We start from the raw sequence: 21,408 nt of genomic DNA on the forward strand, positions 1-21,408 counted from the left end.
GCTTTGAGGACAATGCACCATCTCCAGATGGAAAAGATAGCCAAGACCTGCTTGGCAACATGCCTCCTCTGACCTAAGCAAGCAGGAATATCAATTTTAAGCAACATCTTTGTACGTTCTCATTATCCAATCTGCTTCCCAAGAGAAAACAGCCCTTCGTTTACTAAACCCTTAAGCATTCCCCCTCCTTGTACATTCACAGACAAACCCTACCTTTGCTCAGTGTACGGCTGGATCTTTTGCACGGTGATGTCTGAGTCGAGGACCCCCAGCAGAACCCCTATTTGTCGGATGAACATCCCCTTCTGCCTCTCAGTCAGCTGGCTGACGTTAACATCCAGAATGATCTCCACAAGGTTATTTTTTCTAGGATCTAGTGAGAACATTGATGAGATAAACAGAAGTTCTAAAGATCTGTATTAACGGTCTGGGTACAAGTCAGGCGTCTAGCATCTTTCCAAAATGTTTCTGCTTTGAACACAAAATTACAGAATCTTGCTGTAGGGAGAGATACAGGTCTATGACCTTTACTGCTAATGGCAAGTGGCAAGAGTCAGCCTCCAAGAACCACACAAAAATACAATTATTTCCCCCAGAACTTTTGATGTTTGACACTTTTGAGCTGGATCTACAGTACATACTTAGTACAGTACCCTGACTATGTAACCATATTTACAACATGATTCTGTGATACACTAACTGTCTTCAGAAAAACAGAGGGCTTGCTAATATGCTGTAGGCAAATGAGGTACAGCACAGAAACAGACTCACCAGGTTTGACTTCCACTGTTGTCCGTTCTACATCACTCTCTCCTTTGGCATCTGTTACTCTGAGATGGAATGTGTAGGTCCCTTCCACCAGATTGGACAGGAGAAGGATGGGATGATGGTCTGAATTATTTAAGACTTCCTGGAAGGCAGAGCAAAAAAAAAATCAGGAAACCAAGCCACAAACTAGCATGATATATCACCATATTTAAGGATATCACTAAAAGGTAATGGGTGCAATGATCAGCTTTTTATTTCCTCAGAAGTTGTCAGTGCTACCTCTCACCGACTTCTATGATGCTGCAGACTGCCATTTAAAAAAGAAAACTCACCCCAGCTGCAGGGCTGCCCTCATCCCGGGTCCACAGGTAGCTGACAATTCCCTTATCATCAGAGGATTTTGATCCATCCAGTTCAGCTGTATTTGTAGGCAAGGTGATGACAACATTTCCCGCAATCTTTGCAACAGGTGGCTTGTTTATCTCTAAGCAAACAGAAATAAAGCAGTTGGAGGAAAATCTGGTAATGCCCAATGAAAAACCTGCTGCCTTAGACCTCTACTGCAACCCAGAAATACTTATCTAACCCCTGGGGGAGAGAAGGGCAATTACGTGCTGTGGGATTTAGCTGAAGACACTATTCCTCCAGAGAAGGATAGACCCCTGACTTACAGAAGGCCATTTCAGTGCTCTACACATTATTCTTCACCCATTCCTGCTTAGCTCGCCTCTGCTCAAACAGAACCTGGGTCTCAAGCAGTTCTGCGTGTGGCTGGACATACCTTCTTTGACAATAACGTTGACCGAGCTTTGGCTCTGCAAGTTCCTCTCATCTTTAACTGTCAGAGTAAACTCGTATGTCCCAACTTGAAGGCCTGTTACAGTGGCAATGCTGCTGTTTGCATTCTCCAGCTTGACACCATCTGGGCCCCTAAACAAAGTACACAAGGATCAGTTTAAACTTTGTACAGATCGTTGGAGCTAGCCTCACAACAAACATGAGGCTCGAGCAGAGTTTACGGAGATGCAAGCAGACAGCTGCCTGAAAATAAAAAGTCCATGACAAAAAGCAAAATTATTTTCTTCAGTTACAGCAAGAAAATCAAAAAAGTGCATCATTCAGAACAAGGACTACACTATTTGGTGATTTAGTGGTTTTTTGTTTGTCTGTTTGTTTTAAACCAGGGTAACACTAATATCTGCATTTAAGTAGAGTTTAAAAAAAGCAGAATTCCCAGCAAAATGGGCTCATGTGAACTGTGTAATAAGCCAACTTTTTCTTTTAAGAAAAGGTACAGAGCAAAAATAGTTCCTGCATTTATAGGAGCTTTACACAAACTTTTGCATTAGCGAATAGGAAAAGCTACTGCAAGTTGCTCCTAGGCTCTTTCCTGAATTCTCTAAAGCACTTTCAGGGAATTTAGAGTCTGAGCAGCAGAACACTGCCTCTTTCAAATATATTGCAAAAGTATTAAGTCAGAAAGCCCCGCTGTTATTTGATTACGAGAGTCAGCCTCTTCATAACATCAAGACCACATTACACCAATTCATTTCAAACACAGCCGGTCTCCTTTACATGTCGCAACCACACTGAGAATGGGCATCAGGCCTAATGCTCAAGAAAAAACTCCACCTCTCTCCAGTTAAACATAAATCCTTGTCTCATTCAAGTCAGTGGTGAAGCTTGTCAGGCCCAATGAGACCAGGATTTAACAAAAGAGGGGTACGTGTGGTGTGTCTTGTTTGAAATTAAAGACCCAGATACTTGCAGAAGAATGGTCTGGAAGATGATACACACCGTGTTTTTTCCCAAAGAAAGGAGACTATTTTCTGGTCATCTGAGCTCTTGCTGCCATCTAGAGTGGTGCTGTCCACAGGCAGAGTTAATTCTTTATCTGGACCAGCATCCGCCTTTGGAGGCTTATTGTTCTCTGAAAAAGGATTGCAATACCTTTTTACACATACGCCATAAAGGTGGAGCTTACTCCCCCAGCATTAAGAAGCTTCTCCAAGATCCCTAGTATACTTTTTGTCCGTTATTTCTCAGAATACTCAGAAAAAAGTGAGTTAACAAGCAGTTAGGAGTTCAGATCAGTTCTACTGACATTATTACAGAAGCTTTTCTGAAAGAAACACAAAGCTACTACAAGATCTAGAATATATTAACAGAATGATGCTCACCTCTAAACACTGGAATTGAAGTGGCAAAAAAACTAAGGGCAGCTTACCTGGCTGGACTATCACAGTGACCTCTGCAGTGGACTGGTGCCCAGCAGAATCAGTCACTATTAGCTGGTAAGTGTAATCACCTTCTTGCATTGCAGAGAGCTGTAAGACTGGTGTCCTCACCCCCTGCGAGAAAACATAGTAATGTACTGAGAAGATTCCTTACACCATTCATTATAGATCTGAAGACTGTTTTTAAAACAACTATTATCAGCAGATTCTAGGGACTTATTATTAACCCCTGCTGTGGGACCACAAGTCTGTGCCACTTAAGCATCTGCGACACTCACACCCAAATTTATGCACAGCACCAAGGACACTGTTGTGGAACGAAGTAACAGTAATGCCACGCAGGTATACAGACCCTTTGAGATTCAATAGTTAGCAACCCAAACAACACTCTCTGGAACCCTGGTCAAACCACAAAATTTGTGAACCTAATTAATGGACTTCCTTATTCCATAAATGTGACCTTCGTAATGATCTTTAAAAGAAAAATGATGATATGGAAGCAAGTTCCTGCTTTATACTGTTTGGGACTGAGGAGTGGCTGGTTAGTATCAGCAAAGTTGATACTCCAAAGTTTAACTCAAAAGGTTCATTTCACTGTGTTTGCCCATGACTTGGCACAAAGGGTTATACTGTGAATCTAAATGCCAAGAAGTATTCGAAACTGCATTGCTCAAGAAAGGAAATAGGATGCCGTTGAAAACACGTGGCTAGACTGGTGCTGGTACCGGCTCAGCCATAAGCCAATACCATCGTCACGTGGTTTTAAGTGTTTATTTAACCATCATGTGCGTGCTCTGTAGGATTCTAAGAAATACTTGATAACAGCCACTTAAAAATGGGTTGGTTATTGAAAAAAACAACAGCCAATGAGTAACCCAGGATGAGCACAGGAGACCCGCACTGACCTGCATCTCCATCACCTTCCCTTTGCTGTTAGGGCTGAGCAGCCACTCGTAGCTGACAATGCTATGATCATCGGTGCTCTGATTCCCATAGAGGGTAATGGAATTCTGAGGCAGGGTGATCACTTGGTTTGGGCCTGCATTCGCCACCGGAGGATAATCCACTGCTTTGTTCACAGTCAGGTTGGCAGTGGTAGAGTTGCTGGCACCATCTGAGTCCACTACTGTTAGACTGAAGAGAAAAAATAAATTGTGAAAGCAGTGAAGAGTCATAATTATCAGAACAGAATATAAAAACACTGGCTGAAATTAACTGAAATGCAAAAGGGATAGAAACTTAAGGCACTTAAGGACAGGATAGTCTTTTTTTTTTTTTTTTGGAAACCAGGCTAACACTTCAGGAATCCTGTACATTTCATTCCTTTATTCTTAAGGGATGAGAGCTGGCCAACAGGTCCAGGTATAACCTACCTGAATGTGTAATTCCCAGGTACCAGGTTGGTCAGTGTCAGTATGGCAGTATCGCTAGAAACCTTTTCCTCCCGCAAAGGACCCTTCAGTTCTTCCCAATGATAACTGACAATTTTATCATCATCAGTGCTTTCTGTTTCAATTAGGAAAGAAAATGGACATATAAAGAGTTGGAAAATAATGCTTCACAAAATCCAGATGTTCAGTTCCCAACTTCGGTCATAGGCTTAGTGAGCAAAGGCATTTCCGGTACAATCCCCGTGGTCTCTCTTACACTCAGATACCCAAACAGTATAATCTCCTCTGCCCTGTTTCACGGGTACACTTGAACACCCTTAATCCCAGGTTTGTGTGTGTGTCGGGGGAAGAAATGAAAAAACCACTAACAAAATAGTACTAGTGATGGACAAGACAACCTGAATATATTTAAAGAAATTCCTGAAAAGCTCCAGTGTGGGCCAGGACCAGTAGAGGTGGTGTGATAGCTAGCCAATATGTTTGAAGCTTAACACAAGAGGTTTTTTTTTTTTAAAAAAATTCAATTCTAAGCAGCAATCTCTAGACCTTTCCTTTTCTAAGAGGAACTCACCAGGCGTGTCCCTTCCAGAGGAAACATGGATAGGTGCTGGTGTGTGCATTCCCCTCTCCTGGCAGGAGAAGCCGATTCTTTTCACTAAACTTTACCCAAAGGGCCACCCTAGAACCACACACAAAGAAACCAGGCTTGCATTTAAAACAGCAGGTACTCACGGCTGCCATCAATAACAGTTGAAATGGTTGGCAGTGAAATTTCCTGGAACTGTGGAGAGACAATGGCAACTGGAGGCCGATTCACCCGAGGCTCTGCAACAACAACCAAGCTGTTACAATGACATCTACAGGCAGACCACGATACAAAACCCTGACTAAGGAAATCTACAAAACTGCTTTGCCTTTGGGCACTAGGAGTGGCAGTAGAATACATGTTGCACATCACCTTCCCCCTTCCCAGCTCTATCTACCCCTTCAGTCCCTGCAGGCATTTAATCGACAGCTCAGCAAGTCCAGGAAGGGAGTCCAAGTGTGGAGTTGATGTGCCATGCAGCTTCGAGACAGCCACTGATCAGACTGACTGCGGAGAACTGCATAATCACCAACAAAACGATTCTTGCTTCCAGCAAGTTATGAACCAGTGAAGGGAAGCAGTGCTAACAAAAGGGATTTTAAAAAAGGAAAGTGAACTGCAACCACGCTAGTACTCTGGAAATGGCCACAGTGCATCTGTCCTCCCATTCTGAGACAAGCATTCAAGCACAGACTATTCTAACAGAGCAGCACCTAGAGCTTCTTGCCAAAGTTTGGCTGCTGCTCTGAAAAATGAATGATTTTGATGCATGCTGCCAGCTGCGGATTCACTGCTTATAAGGAAATGATCAGCAACAGCATCCAAAGAGCAGCCACACACGCTTGCTAATTTAGGGAGTGCAAGAGCAATTCCTTGCCCACAAAAGTTCTGGAAGAAGTCTTGCTGAAGTGTGCAAAATAAAGTTCTTTTGCATAAAAGGAGATACGGAACATGTGGTTCCCTCTTTACGCAGCCCATCTAAAAAGTAAGAGCTAGTGAATGCATAAGCTACTGTATTTATACCAGCTCATCTGCAAACTATGCTTTTAAAAACAGTGAGGAATGAGATTTGACTCAACCTGCCTGTGGTTGGGAACGATATTCTTTACTGGACAGGGAAAAAAAGAACCTCCAAAGGAGCTTCAAAGCTCTGGCTTCCTTTCATTTTCTGCTCCTGCCACTATAAGCTTTTTACCCGGTTACAGCTAGTGTCTATTGCTGCAGTGGTCTTCCAGCATGAGGCATTTAAATGCTTTTGTATCAGTATTCCAGCTCTTGCACTGAGTGTTTGACCTGGGTGCTGTATAGCAAATACCTATGTGTATTAGCATGGCTTCACATTTCAGGAAATGACTTAACGCACATACATATATACTGAGTTCACTGCACAATGACTTTTCATGATGTTAAACTAGGGTCTAGTCAAATAAGCAAAACAGAGACAGATGAAGTTAAGGAAAGATACAACCCCACTGAACTCACTTGGATTCACTGTTACGTTCACATAACCTTCTCCATGTGCATTTTCGCCATCAACGACAACTTTGAATTCGTACAGACCAACAGTAAGCTGAAAAGTAAACACAATTATTAACCTTCAAGATGCTAGCACCTTGACTTGAGATACTGAAAAGTCAAGGTATCAAGCTTTGGCACAGCACTGCATTAGCAGCATGGAACAGGCAATTCTGCTCCAATCTATGCACACAAGGCAAAGGCTGGCTTCCAAGCCAAGGTGTTATTACATGTATTTTAGTTTACAATGACTACGCAGCAACCAAAGAGTAATATTTCTTATCGCCACAGGTGACAGGGTTGTCAGTCAAGCTTGACTTTCTAGCAACAACAGGCAAACAGAAGAGATCTAAGAGATTAGTTCAGGTTGTCTGGGCACAGGAATCCATGCTAGCAGATTGCATTTGAGATAAAAAAAGCCTGCACGTAAGAAAAGAAATTCTCTTCTTGTGTGTTTTTACAAAGGAAAGTATTTTTTCTCTGTTTTCTAGGTGATGTGAGTGAGGCAGTCACCCCTTCACCGTTCACTGCTGAATGAGATGGAGAAGGACTGGGTGCTGGACAACAATTATGGTATCCAAAAGGCTGAAACCCTGACAGAAACAGACATGCTCCTTTTGAAGGGCTTTTCTCTGCATAGTACCACGATTAAAGCCTGCAGGTTTTTTTTTTTATGAGTGCAGTAGAATCCATGACGCTTAAAGGAATGTCTCATAAAATCAGAACTGTACATTCATGCAATATTTAAAGTCATTCCCTTGTTAAGAAAACCCATCTGCAGAAACTAACGATCCTTTCACTCTGTTAGAGCTAAAAGCAGCAGCCAGGTATGAGGTATTCCATCGCTCTAAGCTAATGGAGTCAGCCAATCATTTTTCAGAGGGTAGTACAAGGCTTCTGACCTAAACAGACCACTACATTGTTTCAGCAGTAGAAATATTCACAACCCTTTGTTAATGTTAAATTGTGCCATTTTTACAGTTTGACACACTGCTTGTAGTCAGCCTTTAGATCCTGCAATCACTTTCTTTCTTTCCCTCATGCCAGAGCAATCTCTTTTTTACAAGAGACTTAGAAGAGCTTGTAGTCAAATGTTGGCTGCCTGCCCATCACGCAATTCCCTATTCATCCTGAAATCACAAACAAGTCTTTCTTGACTACCAGGGTCCCCGTCTTCTCCACTAGGCATTCCATACAATAGGATACTAAGCTGCAAAATAAGCTTTACCTTAGATAACTTAAGGGTCTGAGAGTGCTTCCCTTCCATTTCTCCACTGTAGTCTTTCGGATGAGTAATCAGCTCCCACTCGTAGGAATAAGTGGTTCCTTAAAAAAAATAAAAATAAGAATCCAAAAGTTAGTTTTTAAAAGACTGCCTTTCTGCCATGCTGAAAAAAAAGCAAAGGTATTAAACATTTACAAGGCTCATTCTGCTGCACTACAGAGAAATGAGACAGCTTGGAGTTTGGACTGTAGATTTTGGGAATATACCCAGGAAAAGAAACAATCTGTGCTTTTAAACACATTTACTCAGGAGCCAAAACCCATCATTCTGCCTCTAAGGCATTAAAGAGGTTTGGAACAATCACAGCTCCAGAATGATAAGAGAAAAAAGCCTTATTGTGCCCTCAAATCCTGCAGGCACAACATAATGCCGGTTTTTGAACAGGAATATATCTCATCTACCCCTGTTGCTGTGCAACATGTAACTTGCTCGCCTCCCCTTTACAGTCTCTCACTGCTATTGTGGACAGAGCTATAAACATGAACTTCACAAATACCCATGAATAATTTGTATGATGATAGGAAAACTGCATAGGAAAATATACTTCAGTTTGTCGAGCCCACCAAATCAGATTTAAATCCACCAAATGAGAGAACATGTGCTAAGAGAGGTTGTCATGTACCAGCAAATATCACTAATACACACCGAAGAGCTGCTTCTTCACACGGCACTGAGAATATGCTGCCTCCCAAACCTAACCTAATGATTTTGTGGCACTTTTCTATGTTTTTTGTCTCTTTCTATTTTCTGTGAGAGGCAGCATACGAGGGAATAGCACAAGAGGAAAAATTTTTACAGGAAACTCTTCTTTGACAAAAGATGTTTTCAAGACTGCCCTTATTTAATGCTTTATGTAATGCCTGTTTGTCATTTCACCATCACAAGCCCTTAGCAGAATTCTCAGGGAAGCCTTACGAGGTGGTGGTTCGGGAAGCACAAACGCATTCAGCTGAACTTCGTTCTTTGGCAGGGTCACCTCGACGCTGTCTCCAGCAGAAACCACCAGCTCCTTCATAACTGAGAGGGAGAAACACAGAATTGAAAGAGGAGCAGAAAAATTAGATACGTACATAAAACACCACCCTGGCTTCACAGTCTGTGAAATAAAGATCAGCCACAACTGGCTGCATTTTGTAAACATCCCCATCACTCAGTATAGCTCCTGTTTCAGGTTTCAGGCTCATTGTTAAAGCACAAGCACTAATGGGGTTTTACAATTACGAGGCAAACCCAAAATTACTCAGTCACCTCCAGCTCTTTGCAGACACTGTGCAGCTCCTGCTCCTTTTCTAAAGAGCTGAAACGTGACCCCTGGGCCCTGCACAGGGGCCTCTATTCAGCCAGGTCCAGCAGGACGGGAAGGGTTTCAGCTGACAGGTTTTTGGCAGAGAACCCTGCTGCAGTCTCATGGCAGAGCAAGACAAACACTGCTATTTACCGAACTGCAATTTCAGTTCTTTACAAAAATACGAAGAATCCAAGGCATTTCTTAGTTGAAAAACTGCTTGGGGGCTAAGAGATTTTCTAAAATCTGCATAGCTACCACACTGCGTATGGGAACTCAAAACACAAATCTTTTCCTTTTATTTACATTTTGTTTTCATCCACTTCTTTTCCAAATAGGAGAGGCCTGTAGCATTTCTCAAGACTTTTCCCGCAATCCTATTTCAAATAAATTAACAGGTAGCTTGTTTTCGAAGACTACTAGGGAAAGACCAGACAATTATGGCTGGTGACTTTTTTTTTCTGCTTGTTAGCATTAAAATGACCAGAAAGTTCACTGCATTTCTTAAGAGTACCTCTCAGCCTCCTCCTCTTCCCGTTTATTTTTGTCTTTTTTATTATTGGGCCTGGGAATTATGCACAGAAAACAGGAATATAAGTTTGCTATTTCCTAGTCTGACCCCATCAACGACAACGTTTCAGAGATATGCATCAAAAATCCAAGTAAAGATAGACACAGAAAATGTCAGTAAACATTTAGCCTTTCTTCTGCTTAATAGCTATTGGAATTAACCAGTTAACTAACTAAAAGAAAACAAATTTTTCAGATCCTTTTTCCCCCCTTCTCAATTACTCCATCTCCTGGGATTTTATAACTCCAGTAGTCTTTCAGCTGCAAAGAATTCCAAAGCAAAAAGAAATCTGACCTCAGTAGAAAAAAAAAACAAAACAAACAAACAGACAAAACCCCAAAACTCCTCTTAGAAAAAAATACCCTTCACATCATCTTCTCTGTATTATTTAGCAAAACAAGGAGGCCCTGGCTACATTACATTTCCAACACAAGCTACTGAAGCTGTTTAAAATAAGTTTTCCAGTTTTAGCTGGGGTAAGTCCTTAAAAAGAATACTGTTAGCACAGGCATCCAATCAGCTTCCTGCCAAAAATGTCTTTGGATGCAACATTTCCTTTACACTTTCCATTTGTTCCCTTGTAAGGGAAAAGAAACCCTAAATTCAAAAGAAATTCAGCAAACTGGATTAACTGAATTCTGAGATATCACACGACCAGTAAACATCATTCGATGTAAGCACGCATCCTTATAGGATGAGCTAATGGCCTCAGTGGGTTAACAGAACTGTCCAAAGTGCATTTTTGTTTTTATACATTCTCAAATATTTGCTTTAAGAAATACCAGTGTGAATAGAAATGTGATTTTGCTGCAAAGCAACGTGCGGGCTAATGGCCAAGTGCACTGCTCTGTGGCTGAACTGTGCATTGACATTTCAGGGATGGAAGAGAAAAGAATCGGATACTCCCCACCTCTATCACTGAACTTGAGAGACAGCAATGTGTCGTGACTGCTGAAAGAACGCTTCACATGGCTGTGCCTCGCACCCCATCCCAACTTGCATTTTGGGAATGAAGGTATCAGTTACTCCCAAGCTGTTCTTGGAAACAGACCCAAGGGTCACGTGCAGATTTGTGATGCTGAAGTCCCGTTCCAGGACCTCATTAGTTAACGGGTACCAAGCACCCCAAGTGCTGACACACATCTCAGCACCCTTTCAAAAGTACAATCATTTTTGAAACTACCTCGTGTTTTTCAGTGCTGTGATGGCTTAACAAAACCTAACCAGATGACCTCTGCAGAAGCACTGCATGTTTTCACCTGGGGTAGTGGCAGTAGTACTCGGTGATGCAGCAGTGTTGGTCTGGACTGTAGAAGCGCTAGTGTTTGTGGGAACACCGCTTGGCACAGAAGTAGCAGTCTGCAGCTTTGTTGTGCTTTTCCCCTGCACAGGGCTGATGGTGGGCAGCGTATCTGAGGAGTGGGGATGGATGAAAGCATCATCTGGCTGCTCAGGCTTCTCCGTCTTTCCAGTAGCTGTCAAGCCCAGTGCTACGGGACTGGAGAAAGTAGTCAGCACTGACAGCTCTGGCGTGGGTGTTCCTGTGTGGGTCTGGAAAGAAAAGAGCAGTCTTAGTTTAATTGAGCTCTGACTGTCGGTTTTGTTTGACTGTGTTCGTTTCACACTGGACCCAAATTCCTTTGGATCACGCTGCAGAATAAACTCCACCAGAAGTTGCACTTCTCCAGTCTGGAGGAAGCTGAAAAGGCCCTGGTTTCTTTTCCCACTAAGGAGGAAGCTTTACTGCTTCCACTTTTAAAATGTTTCTCCATGTCCTTCCACAGCAGACAGACCATTTCTAGCCCCATGGAACACCAGTTAAGATCCTCAGTCCAAATACAGCACGTTATTGACGTGGCAAATACGACAGAAGATCCAGGTTCAAAACTGTGAGTGAGTGGGACTGAAAGAACAGAGCTGGAATAAGGCAGGAGCAGGAAACAAGGACCGGGAGCTGGGGTACATTTTGGATATTTACCCACGCCACGTAGTCCTTTTTCTAAAAACGTGCAGTTGGCAAGCACAAAGGAGGATGACTGCAGTGGCATTTTTATCTAATAACCCAATCTTTTCAGCAAGATGAAGTTTATTTCAGAACCATTCTTCAAAGCAAAGTGACCTGACACAAACAACTCCCTCAGCGCATGCCAGAGGAGATGCTTTTGGGGCAGGGAGCTGAGCTCGTGGACAGAAAGGTTGCTCACATCCATAGAGGATGAACCACTTTACTGAAAATAATCAAAGTGGCAGGAACAATTTCCTTTCCTTTATCAGGAAATTCCTTCTGCAGTACCCAGCCCTATTCCAGTTCTTAGCCTGCCAGGCAGTACTCTTGACAATTCACCGTTCACCATAAAGTACATGTGTGCAGCATGTTTTCTTGAGCTAAATCTATTTTGGGAACATCTGCTAAATATTTAAATGAAACAACTTACCATCTTTGACTTGGGAAGCATTTTGGAACTGGATTGCCCACCACAGGAATTGATTAAAAGTTCACATTGAAGGAAAAATTATCAAGCCTTTATACTATACCATGCTACTGACATTCAGTCCAGGAAACAGGGACTGTAAAAGTGTTTTAAACCATGGTGGGCAACGATCTGTTAACATTGGGCTGTGCTTATAACCATTCAATGCCAGTTCTAAAAACAAAGCCATCCTGCACGTACTGGAACAGCCAGCCAGCCAAACCAGGAGTACCGATGAAGGCACTGAAAGCTTCTCTGCAAAAGCATTTTTTGCAGACTTGGGCAAATCGTTTCCTCCCTCCATATCTCAGCTAACTTTCCCCAGTGATGGAATTTCAAACACCTCAACTCACTTGTATGTTCAACCAACTTTTGAGCTTCATGGACCGAGGGACCAAACACTATTTATTAGTGTTAAGGACATGAACTGTTTTTCTTTATTTGCTTACTTGTTGATGGGCTTCCTCCATCTTTAGTAACACTGCAGGTTCTTTGGAACAAAGATGCAGCAAAGCCTGACATTGCCCCGCGCTGCTCTTCAGCAGCAGCCCTGGGACCGGCAGGTGTCCCAGCCAGCACCATCTTACAGCAACCCACAGCTTTAGCAGCTGGAGATGCTGACACACTTCTGCCAAGTATGTGAATAAAATAAAGTCAGAAATGCTAGCATGACAAGAGCCGAACAGCCAGGCACGAACTCAAAGACACTTGAGACAGACTGCTCAGGAAAGGCACGGAAGCAGAAAGTCTCCACGGCTGCAGACCACAACAGGGAGCCGCTTTTTGCTTACTGAGAACCAACCCACCTGGGTGCAACAACAGCTGTCACAACCAAGGCACGGGAGACCAGCGTCCGCCTGCTTTGCACAGCAGCTGCGGCTCTACTTTGCTCAGTAATACTTCCAGTGAGCTGGATGCTTCCTCGCCTCACTTTTTAATGCCTAAAATACTCTACGGTTAAGAGAGATCCTCTTCCTCCCAGAAGTCTTCGGGATGAATCGACCGCCAAATGTCTGCGGACAGCTCGAGTTAGATAAGCTTTGCCTGGAGCAATGTAGCAGTTCAAAATGCCTCCAATGCTTGCAAGCTGAGGCATTCCTTATCTTTACTCCATAAACCCAAATTCTTTAAAGCAAAGAACAGAAGACTTCATTCTTGGGGATAAATGAGGGGGAGAGTAGAAGTTTGCCAGCTGTCCTATCTTATTAGCTTACCAAATAGAGAGAAGTGACAGACTGGCCTGAGAAAACACGTGTCAGGCATTTATTCCAACCCCTAACTGCCTTTGTCCTGGGACAAGTGACCTCTCCCCCTCTCTGAGGGTCTTACATCTGCAAAATTCAAATAAAGCAGGCTACGCGCATCAGAACCTGCACTGAACCTCAGTTAACTTGAAAGAAAAATACCCATGTCAGGAGTTTTATTCCATTGATTAATGTAAATGGGTCTTTCCCCGGTGAGCCTAGTCTGAATTTATGAAATAGTTTCTCTGCAGCTTAGATTGCATCTTCGATTGTTTGCACCAGGTGTAGCGTCTGCAGAGACCCTCAAAATTTTGGGTAACCTCACAAAGCATCACAGAATCAGTGCCGGGTGTGAAGAGAGACCTTTCCTCCTTCCTCAGAGAGTAGACTAGGCTTGCCAGGGCCAGGAACAGCCCAAGTTGTGAACGCAGGAACGAGCTCTCTGGCTCTGCTCTACCAACTCCCCTTTAAAGGCTGCAGCCTTTTCCTACAGCCTGCCTGCAGGACTGCTGCAGCGCTGCAGGAGCCCTTCTCATCAGCAGTGCTGCACTTGCACGCTTCTCCGGAGCGGCCATTAACTGCATCGCTAGGTTTTATCAAATGCGTCGCTAGGTTTTAAAATTGGCAAGTATTTCTGCAACAGGGCAGAAAGATTTTGGTGCTTGGCAGACGTCACTCACTTATGGAAAAAGCACACATCTCTCTTCCTTAGAGGAGGAGAGGTGAGCAGGGTGCACTGCGGTTTATCCTGGTACATTAGAGCACTGTAACACAGGTACAGTAAACCCACAAATGAATGCTTGCTGCACATTAGCAAGTGGCACTGCAGGTGGCTACAGAGCCGTCAGAACTCCAAGAGGAAAATTAAAACTCAGTGAGGCAATGTTGTGCTAAAAAGTCGCTTGAGTTTTCCCTGTGTCTCTAGGAGAAAAGGAAAAGATTTACCTTGCCATGCATTCAATGCTCGTAACAGAGGGGGAGAACGTGCACATTGATTTCTTTCTCGCCTTTCAGGGAGGAGTTGAGCCCCTCTGACCTCACCTGTCCTCTCCCACTTCAAATGGCTGATGCTCCCAAGCACGGACGGCTTCGCATGCAGTAATGATCCAGCGTCCTCCCCACCTTCCAGCCTACCTGCCAAACCTTTGTTACAAACAGTATTAAATACCCCGCATCCACCTGCTGAAGCAGCGCAGCGCTTGACCAAATCTAACCCAGATGACATTTTATTGATTTTAGTACATGTGTAACTGTAACTTGACTTATTTTGGCCCATAACCAACCCAAGTTGGAAAACTCCCTGTTTTAGCATCTCCCTCCTGCAAAGGCTGGCCAGGTCCCAAGTACGCAGCCTCAAATGTTATATCCTTGGCCTAAATTAAACTGCTCTCACACCAGAAATGCAAGGACAGCTGCATAGCTTGACTTATATTTTGCCTGTGAAAGTTGGATGGTTTGATAATCAAGGAATTAGCCCAGGGATGGGTAGGATTAGCTTTGACTCGATACTCCTGTTAAGGTGGATTTTTATTTTTAATATTAATTAATTGAGAACTCTACCCTACACCTCAGAAGTGTGATTGCCACTAATTTCATCACAGCCAGTACTTTTCAGTAAAAAGTTTTTATTGTGACAAAACTGCATTTTGTCAAAAGACCCAGGCTTTCTTACTAGCAAAAAAACAGTAAGAAAACCCCTTCCCCCTGCATACATCCAGTGGCGCACCATAATGACAAAGGAGAGCACTTCCTAAGGATGGGAAACCTTGGATACTCAGCACTATTCAGCAGCTGATTAACCCATGAAATGTAATATTTGCAGCCAGCTTTCTGAGAAGGCACCAAACCGCAATAACACGAACAAACTGAACAAGCAGGGAGACAGCGACTTTTACCCAAGAGCAAAAGACAACACTTAAGGCTGGCTGTCAAGAAGCCTGGCCAGACGTTACGTACGTAATGAATGAGAGAATGGGGTCACCGAGGAAATCTCAAATATTAGGAGGAAGAAAGAACAGGCAGGGTAGAAATGCTGCAGTACTGCAGGGGAGGGAGAAAGCCGAGATGTTATGGCAGCCCTGAACGCTGCGAGGTTCTGGAAAATCAAACATTTGCAAAGTATTAGTGCATGATTTCACACGCCACCCGGGCTGCCCCGGAGCTCTCAGCGGTGTCCTTTGGCTGCTCTCCACATCCTGCTCTGCAGGGTGGTGGCTCACACCAGTCACAGCCGTACCTGGAACCAAGATTTGCATACAAGGGAGAGAAATAAATTCAGTCATGTTTCTGGAACAAGAGTGTAACAACAGGAAAAGGCAGCAGGCTTCAAGGGATTAGAAAGAGTTTCATGGAATAGGATTCTTCCTGTTTCACCGTCACCCGTCTGGGCTTTTTCTGTATGATTTTTCAAAAAAATATTAGCAGATTTGAAAATACAACTATCACTTAACTATTGAAATGTGCTTTCTCTTGAGACTAACATCTGGATTTACTAGATTAACATTGTACGTGCTTGGAATAGACACTAAACTGGCTTCATTCAACCAGTGCCAATGTAAGCTTTTGTGGATTTGAGAAACTGAAACTGTCTTCAAAAACAGAAGGAAAAAAATAAGACGCCAAGTCAAGCAAGCTGACATGGGAAACCCGACGCAGAAGTCTATAAATAACGTACTTAACTGCCTCAATCCAGCACTCAAAAGAAAACAGTTTACCCAAAAGAAAACGGTTTATGACTTCTGTGGAACTAAAAAGGTGCTTTTATAAGTAAGTCTTCAACTCGCAAGCGCTTCCCATTGACATCCTGTCACATCTCACCCTTGCACCTCATCTCTGTGTACGCTCTGTGATTATACAATGGATAAATAAGCCCTATCAGGACTTCCATCTCTCCTCATCTTCTCAAAGACAGTTCATCCCAAACAGGAACGAGGAAGATAAATCCACCCCCAACAAAACAGAAAACACCTGCCCTTGCTCTGTTGACTGAAGGCTAGAAGGTTGAGAACAGACATCCAGAAAGTTATCATTTCAAAAGTTTCCAGTCCAAGTCTGCATAAAGCAAGAGCTGGAGGGTGACAGCTGCCCCAGAAATCCCCCTTACCTGCGGAAAGCCAACACCGTCTGCATCACTTGATCCGTTCACAATATTGCTTTTAGGAGGGAACGGGCTTTTGGTTTTCTCATCGTCCGGATCCTGCCCATGTTTCAGTGAGTCTTTCCTTTGATTTGGATGGGTTTCAGGACCAGGCCTGTCCTCCACTAAGCGCCTCAGTACTTGATCCTTCAAGCGCTCCGTTTCACTTCGGCTCTTTCTAGGTTTGCTGTCTGATGCTCTGGCTGCAGCCTCACCACTGGGGCTCGCTGCTACGTCCCCTTGCAGGAGTTCCACCCCGTTATTTGCCAGGCTCCACTTCTGGAAGGACCTCCGCAGTCTTTTTTTCCCTGGGACAGGGACGCCCCAGTGCAACCACCTGCGAAGCCAGGTCTTTGCGTCGCTTCCTGTCTGAAGCTTTAAGTGCTCTGTGCTTTCGGATTTCTTTAAAAACACCAAAATGGAATCAGAAGAGCCAGTCCTGTTCGCCTGACACATGGCAGGCAGAGTGCAGTTCACCTGGATGCACATATTTTCCAAGAACCAAAAGGCATCACAGGTGGGGCTCTGGCAGCAAGCAGTCTGACAGGACTGTACAGTATGAAATCCTTCCAGAAGCTGTAAGTGATGATCCTCCCACGATCTCAAATGTCCACCAAGCAGGATCGTCCCTGGTTCACACTTAGATCTGTTCCAGTTTGCATCTGGGAAAGGGAAGACAAAAAACAATTCTCAGTTTTTCAAAGCAGCGGACAATAAAACCTCATCGCTACTGCCAAGATGAATTCAGAGCACAGAAGTAACATGGGAGACAGGGTACAGAACAGTTCGACAAAGGCTTCCTGGAATCCAGACCTGGCCTTAGTGTCTTTGCATCACGTTTTAAACATTCATCTGCTATCTGCACATCTTCTATCAAACAGACCACGAGCCATTTGACGTAATTTCAGAGTCAAGTTACTTCAGACCTCAGATCAGGGGCAAAGCAGCAACTGCTCTGCACATGGATTTTTCTTTTTAGCATGAAAAATTGGAGTGCTTGCAGGGATCAGTGGATTAAAGGCTTCCAAAATTCAGAGCTCTACAGATTAAGGACTGCCTAAAAATAGACTACTGACCTATGGGACTGCTACACTGTGCTGTGTTCAGCATCCAAGGGATAATAGGTCACTAGAAGATTACTTTACAAACTATGTCACTGGACTCCGAGTTGTGCAGCTGGACGCTATGCTCCAGATCCGGCTCCCTGTCAGGAAGGGAGTTCTTGAACACAACGCAAATGGGAAAACCCTTTTTCTCTGTTATAATAAAGAAGCCTGAATTTAAATTCTAATACCCGATCGCCATTTCTTGACAGCATTTAAAGAAGAGTTCAGTAACACACTGTTGTTTCAGTAACTCTGAATGAATACAGAATTCATGTTGAATTACAGCCACGTTCACTACAGTAGGACTAAAACTAACAGGCATGTAAGTAAGGCTGCTGATCCATCTGTCTGTCTCCACTGAAAAGAATTCTCATCCCACTTCTCCTGGCACTTCCAAGTCACAAACACATTAAAATAGAATCTGTTGAGGCCCAGAAGAAAAGCCACACAAATCTCCATGTCGTTATCCACCGAACAGAAGTAATCTGGTGATGGCACTGCAGTGTGTTTTATCAGGCTTGAAAACAGTCATGCAAGGCCCCCCGCCAACACTACTGTGACACCCTGCTGACCAGGACAGGCTCAGGTCGCAGGAAGCTTTCCAAGTGCCAAACACTACACAGACGAAAGTGGAGAGGAGGAGATCCTTCTCTGATCAAATCTGGAGCTCACAAGCAGTGATCGACCTCCTGGAACACCAGTCCTGGAAAACTCTGGGAACACACCAATACAGGCAACTGCAAGCATCTTCCACCCCGGACATTTTAGGTTACTTTTGATTTAAGGACTTTAAATCCCTGCCACAGACACTTACCTCACACTAATGATGTGGCACTGAACTCTGCCCCTCTGAATCACAGCTAATACCCAAAGGTGGCGACACAAACGTACCGTGACCTTCCCCCTCCTCCTGCACCAACCCCCAGCATCTCCTGAATAACCTCGTACGACCACAGACAGCAAGCAGGGATGATGGAGGATGCATTTCATTGTAACCCAGTTATCCCAAACACCACAGTAGCTGTGACAGCTCTTTTCCTACTGGTCATTAAGGACGTCCAAACGCAGCAACCTTCTCACCCAGAAGGGATCAGACAATCGTTTAAAAGAACGGGTGACGGCCATATCCATGCTCCTTTGTGCAATCTCTTGCAACATCAAGAATCTTAACCCAAAACGGGAACTCACACCACACGGAAAGTTTCTTTTTGAGACATCAGCAAGGAAGAAGCAGAAGCGTTATTTATAGCTTATTTGTGAGGCCAGCTCAGCAAAGACGAGGCTCCAGAAAGCTGGCATCAGCTGCAACAGAAGGCGCTCGAGATCTGTGCCCAAGCCACGGGGGACCAGAGCTCTCTGCAGGTGTCTGAACCCAGAGCTGCAAGGAAGGAGGGGAAGCTCTTCCCTTGAGAAACGTCCAACTGCAACGTGTAAGTGAAACGTTGCGTATGTTCAACAGAAAGAGACGTTGACAACAGCACCTTTAAGATCAGTGCAGTCCTTGTCACTCCTCATCAGCACGCAGCACTTCCTTCGAGAGCAAACAGACGGCAGCCTGCCCGGGGCAGGCATCTGACCTCGTTCCACTCCGAGGTGCTCGGACTGATAGCCACCCTGCCACGAGGCTGCGCGCACAGGCAGGGACACGAGCACCTGGCACCAGCCTGACGGGCCTGGGATGAGGGCAGAGTCCAAGGAGGGGGCTGTACACACCAAAGGTACGTGTGGATACAGGCCACACGCCCACTGGACTTGGAGAAAGAAGTAGCAAATGGAAGGATAATGCTCGTGCTGTGCCCTTCGAGAGGGTCTTACCTGTAAAGACTCAAGCAGGTCTAAAAAAAATAAATCACTGCCTGTGAAAGGTGAAGCATTGTCCCTAATACATCCCGTACAAAAGGGAAATGTGATGCTTTCCACATCCCTAAAACCCCTGCTCCCCCACCTCAGGCGCGAGCCCTGGCTCACGCATACCACACAAATTAACTAAATACAGAACCCAGGGAAGCTCATCAGGAGCTTTCCAGCGTCAGCCCTGGAACTAAGCACAAACGGAACGTGGCACATTTAAGAGAATGGATCCCAGATACTCCGTGTGAGAAACTACCACATACACAAGAATTATATTTATTCATTTAAAATTTAAAAACTGAATCCCCACAAGCATCTCCTAGGTATGCCAGAGCCATGACTGAACCCAGATGACAAACCGCCACCATGCTGAGAGCATTCTGCTTCTCTTTTAACTGCTAAGTCAAGATGCAGAGTTGGAATTATGTTTTGGCCAGATTTCATTTCCAGTGCTCCGCTAATGCCCACCTAGGACATGTTTATCTGAAATTAGCCGACACGGTTTCCATATTGCTGTACACGGACAGCTTAAAACTCAGTTAACTCAGAGAAACAACAGAAGTTAAAAGGCAACCTGCAATGCGCTGTGACAGCAGTCTAGATGTGCATTTCTCACAGAACCATACTGATTTTCAGCTGTGCAGTTCCTACGGCGTTTGGCAGGCACCGCAGATTCACACAACTTTACTGAAGCACGATGGCAGAAAGCAGAGCTCTTCAATCCACATTTGCATTTCATCTCCGGTCTGCCAGGAAAATTCACACAGCCTCTTCACGAAACACTGCCTCCCTGCAGCCCTACAGCAGCACCCTAAGGGCCAGACGAACGGTGATGGGAGCCCCACGCTGCTCCCTGCAGCCTTGCAAACGGGGATCTCCCCAGAACTGGGTGCAGCGCCTGCCCTAGGCAGACGTGGGACTGTACCAAACAGGAGGCAGCTGTGAGCACAGGCAGAGTTACCAACTTCAGGTTATTAAGACAGAAGCTGTCCGTTCAGCCCCTTCCAGTTCTTTGTGCCAGACACACCGTTTCTGTCATTTTCTTCTTCTCTAGGATCAGTAAAAAACGCTCTCCTTCTCAATCTGTGGAGTTCCTGCCCCTGCGGTGCAGCTCACAGCTGAACAGCAGGAGAATGAAACGGGTAGGAACAGTTTCTATTAATAAGCTCAGGTTCATAGACTTACTCAGGCAGTTAATCCCTAATGATACCAGATTAATGATTAAAGACTTGACTGCACAGACTTTTTTTTTAATCCGTCACATGTAACCAAGTACGTCAACACAATTCCTCTTAGGTAACGCCACACGATCACATAAGTTTCCACGCAAACACGATTCCTCTTCAGTTTAACAAACCTGCTGCTTAAGTGACACATACAAAACCAGAAGAACAGAAATGCTCTACACGTAATCACTTTTGTTTTCACACAAGCATCAGCCTTCATGGTTTTTAACTCTCCCAAGGAGGTAAACACTCAAAGCCACAGTACTGGCCAGAGCACCGTGCAAGATCAACATATGATTCAGAGCTCTAACTTCTAGGATATCGCTAGAGACAGGAAACGTGAAGTACGAAGTCCGGTCTACACGGAAACACAATCCATCTGGCACACCATTGAAACACAAAGTGCTGAGAACACTTCACTAGGAACAGGAATACAACTCCGTTTTTCCAGGTTCTAAATTAGCAGATGAAGATCTCACAGCTCGTTAGCTCAGTCAAGCTTACTGGTAGGTGTCAAGAAATGCCCAGTGAAACAATAGGCATTGTGGCACCCTACAGAACATATCCAGGGATGAAAGAAGCAGAGCAGAACAACCCCTTTGCCTCTCTTGCTGCCATTAAGACATTAAGACCTTCCTGCAAGTGGGAGCTGTCGCATGGGTTAATAAATACTGAAGACACCACTGCCTTCAGCCTCTAATTCACTGCAAATTGAAGAAAACAGCCACAGAACAAG

General features: G+C 44.3%; 1 protein-coding gene across 1 annotated transcript in view; it reads right to left on the minus strand.

The window, feature by feature from the left end:
• KIAA0319L (KIAA0319 like) overlaps positions 1 to 21,408 on the minus strand; it is a 33,136-nt gene that overhangs the window by 9,549 nt on the left and 2,179 nt on the right. Inside the window, exons 3-16 of the mRNA XM_040534857.1 lie at positions 16,457 to 17,151; positions 10,898 to 11,189; positions 8,698 to 8,799; positions 7,726 to 7,823; positions 6,465 to 6,552; positions 5,129 to 5,221; positions 4,379 to 4,511; positions 3,911 to 4,139; positions 2,996 to 3,119; positions 2,566 to 2,698; positions 1,550 to 1,698; positions 1,101 to 1,252; positions 772 to 910; positions 214 to 373 (exon numbers count right to left, since the gene is read on the minus strand). Coding sequence (XP_040390791.1) covers positions 214 to 373; positions 772 to 910; positions 1,101 to 1,252; positions 1,550 to 1,698; positions 2,566 to 2,698; positions 2,996 to 3,119; positions 3,911 to 4,139; positions 4,379 to 4,511; positions 5,129 to 5,221; positions 6,465 to 6,552; positions 7,726 to 7,823; positions 8,698 to 8,799; positions 10,898 to 11,189; positions 16,457 to 17,151 — 2,587 coding nt within the window. The remainder of the gene's footprint in view (positions 1 to 213; positions 374 to 771; positions 911 to 1,100; positions 1,253 to 1,549; positions 1,699 to 2,565; positions 2,699 to 2,995; positions 3,120 to 3,910; positions 4,140 to 4,378; positions 4,512 to 5,128; positions 5,222 to 6,464; positions 6,553 to 7,725; positions 7,824 to 8,697; positions 8,800 to 10,897; positions 11,190 to 16,456; positions 17,152 to 21,408) is intronic.

The sequence above is a fragment of the Cygnus olor genome, chromosome 23, assembly GCF_009769625.2.
Source record: "Cygnus olor isolate bCygOlo1 chromosome 23, bCygOlo1.pri.v2, whole genome shotgun sequence".
Classification (NCBI taxonomy): Eukaryota; Metazoa; Chordata; class Aves; order Anseriformes; family Anatidae; genus Cygnus; species Cygnus olor.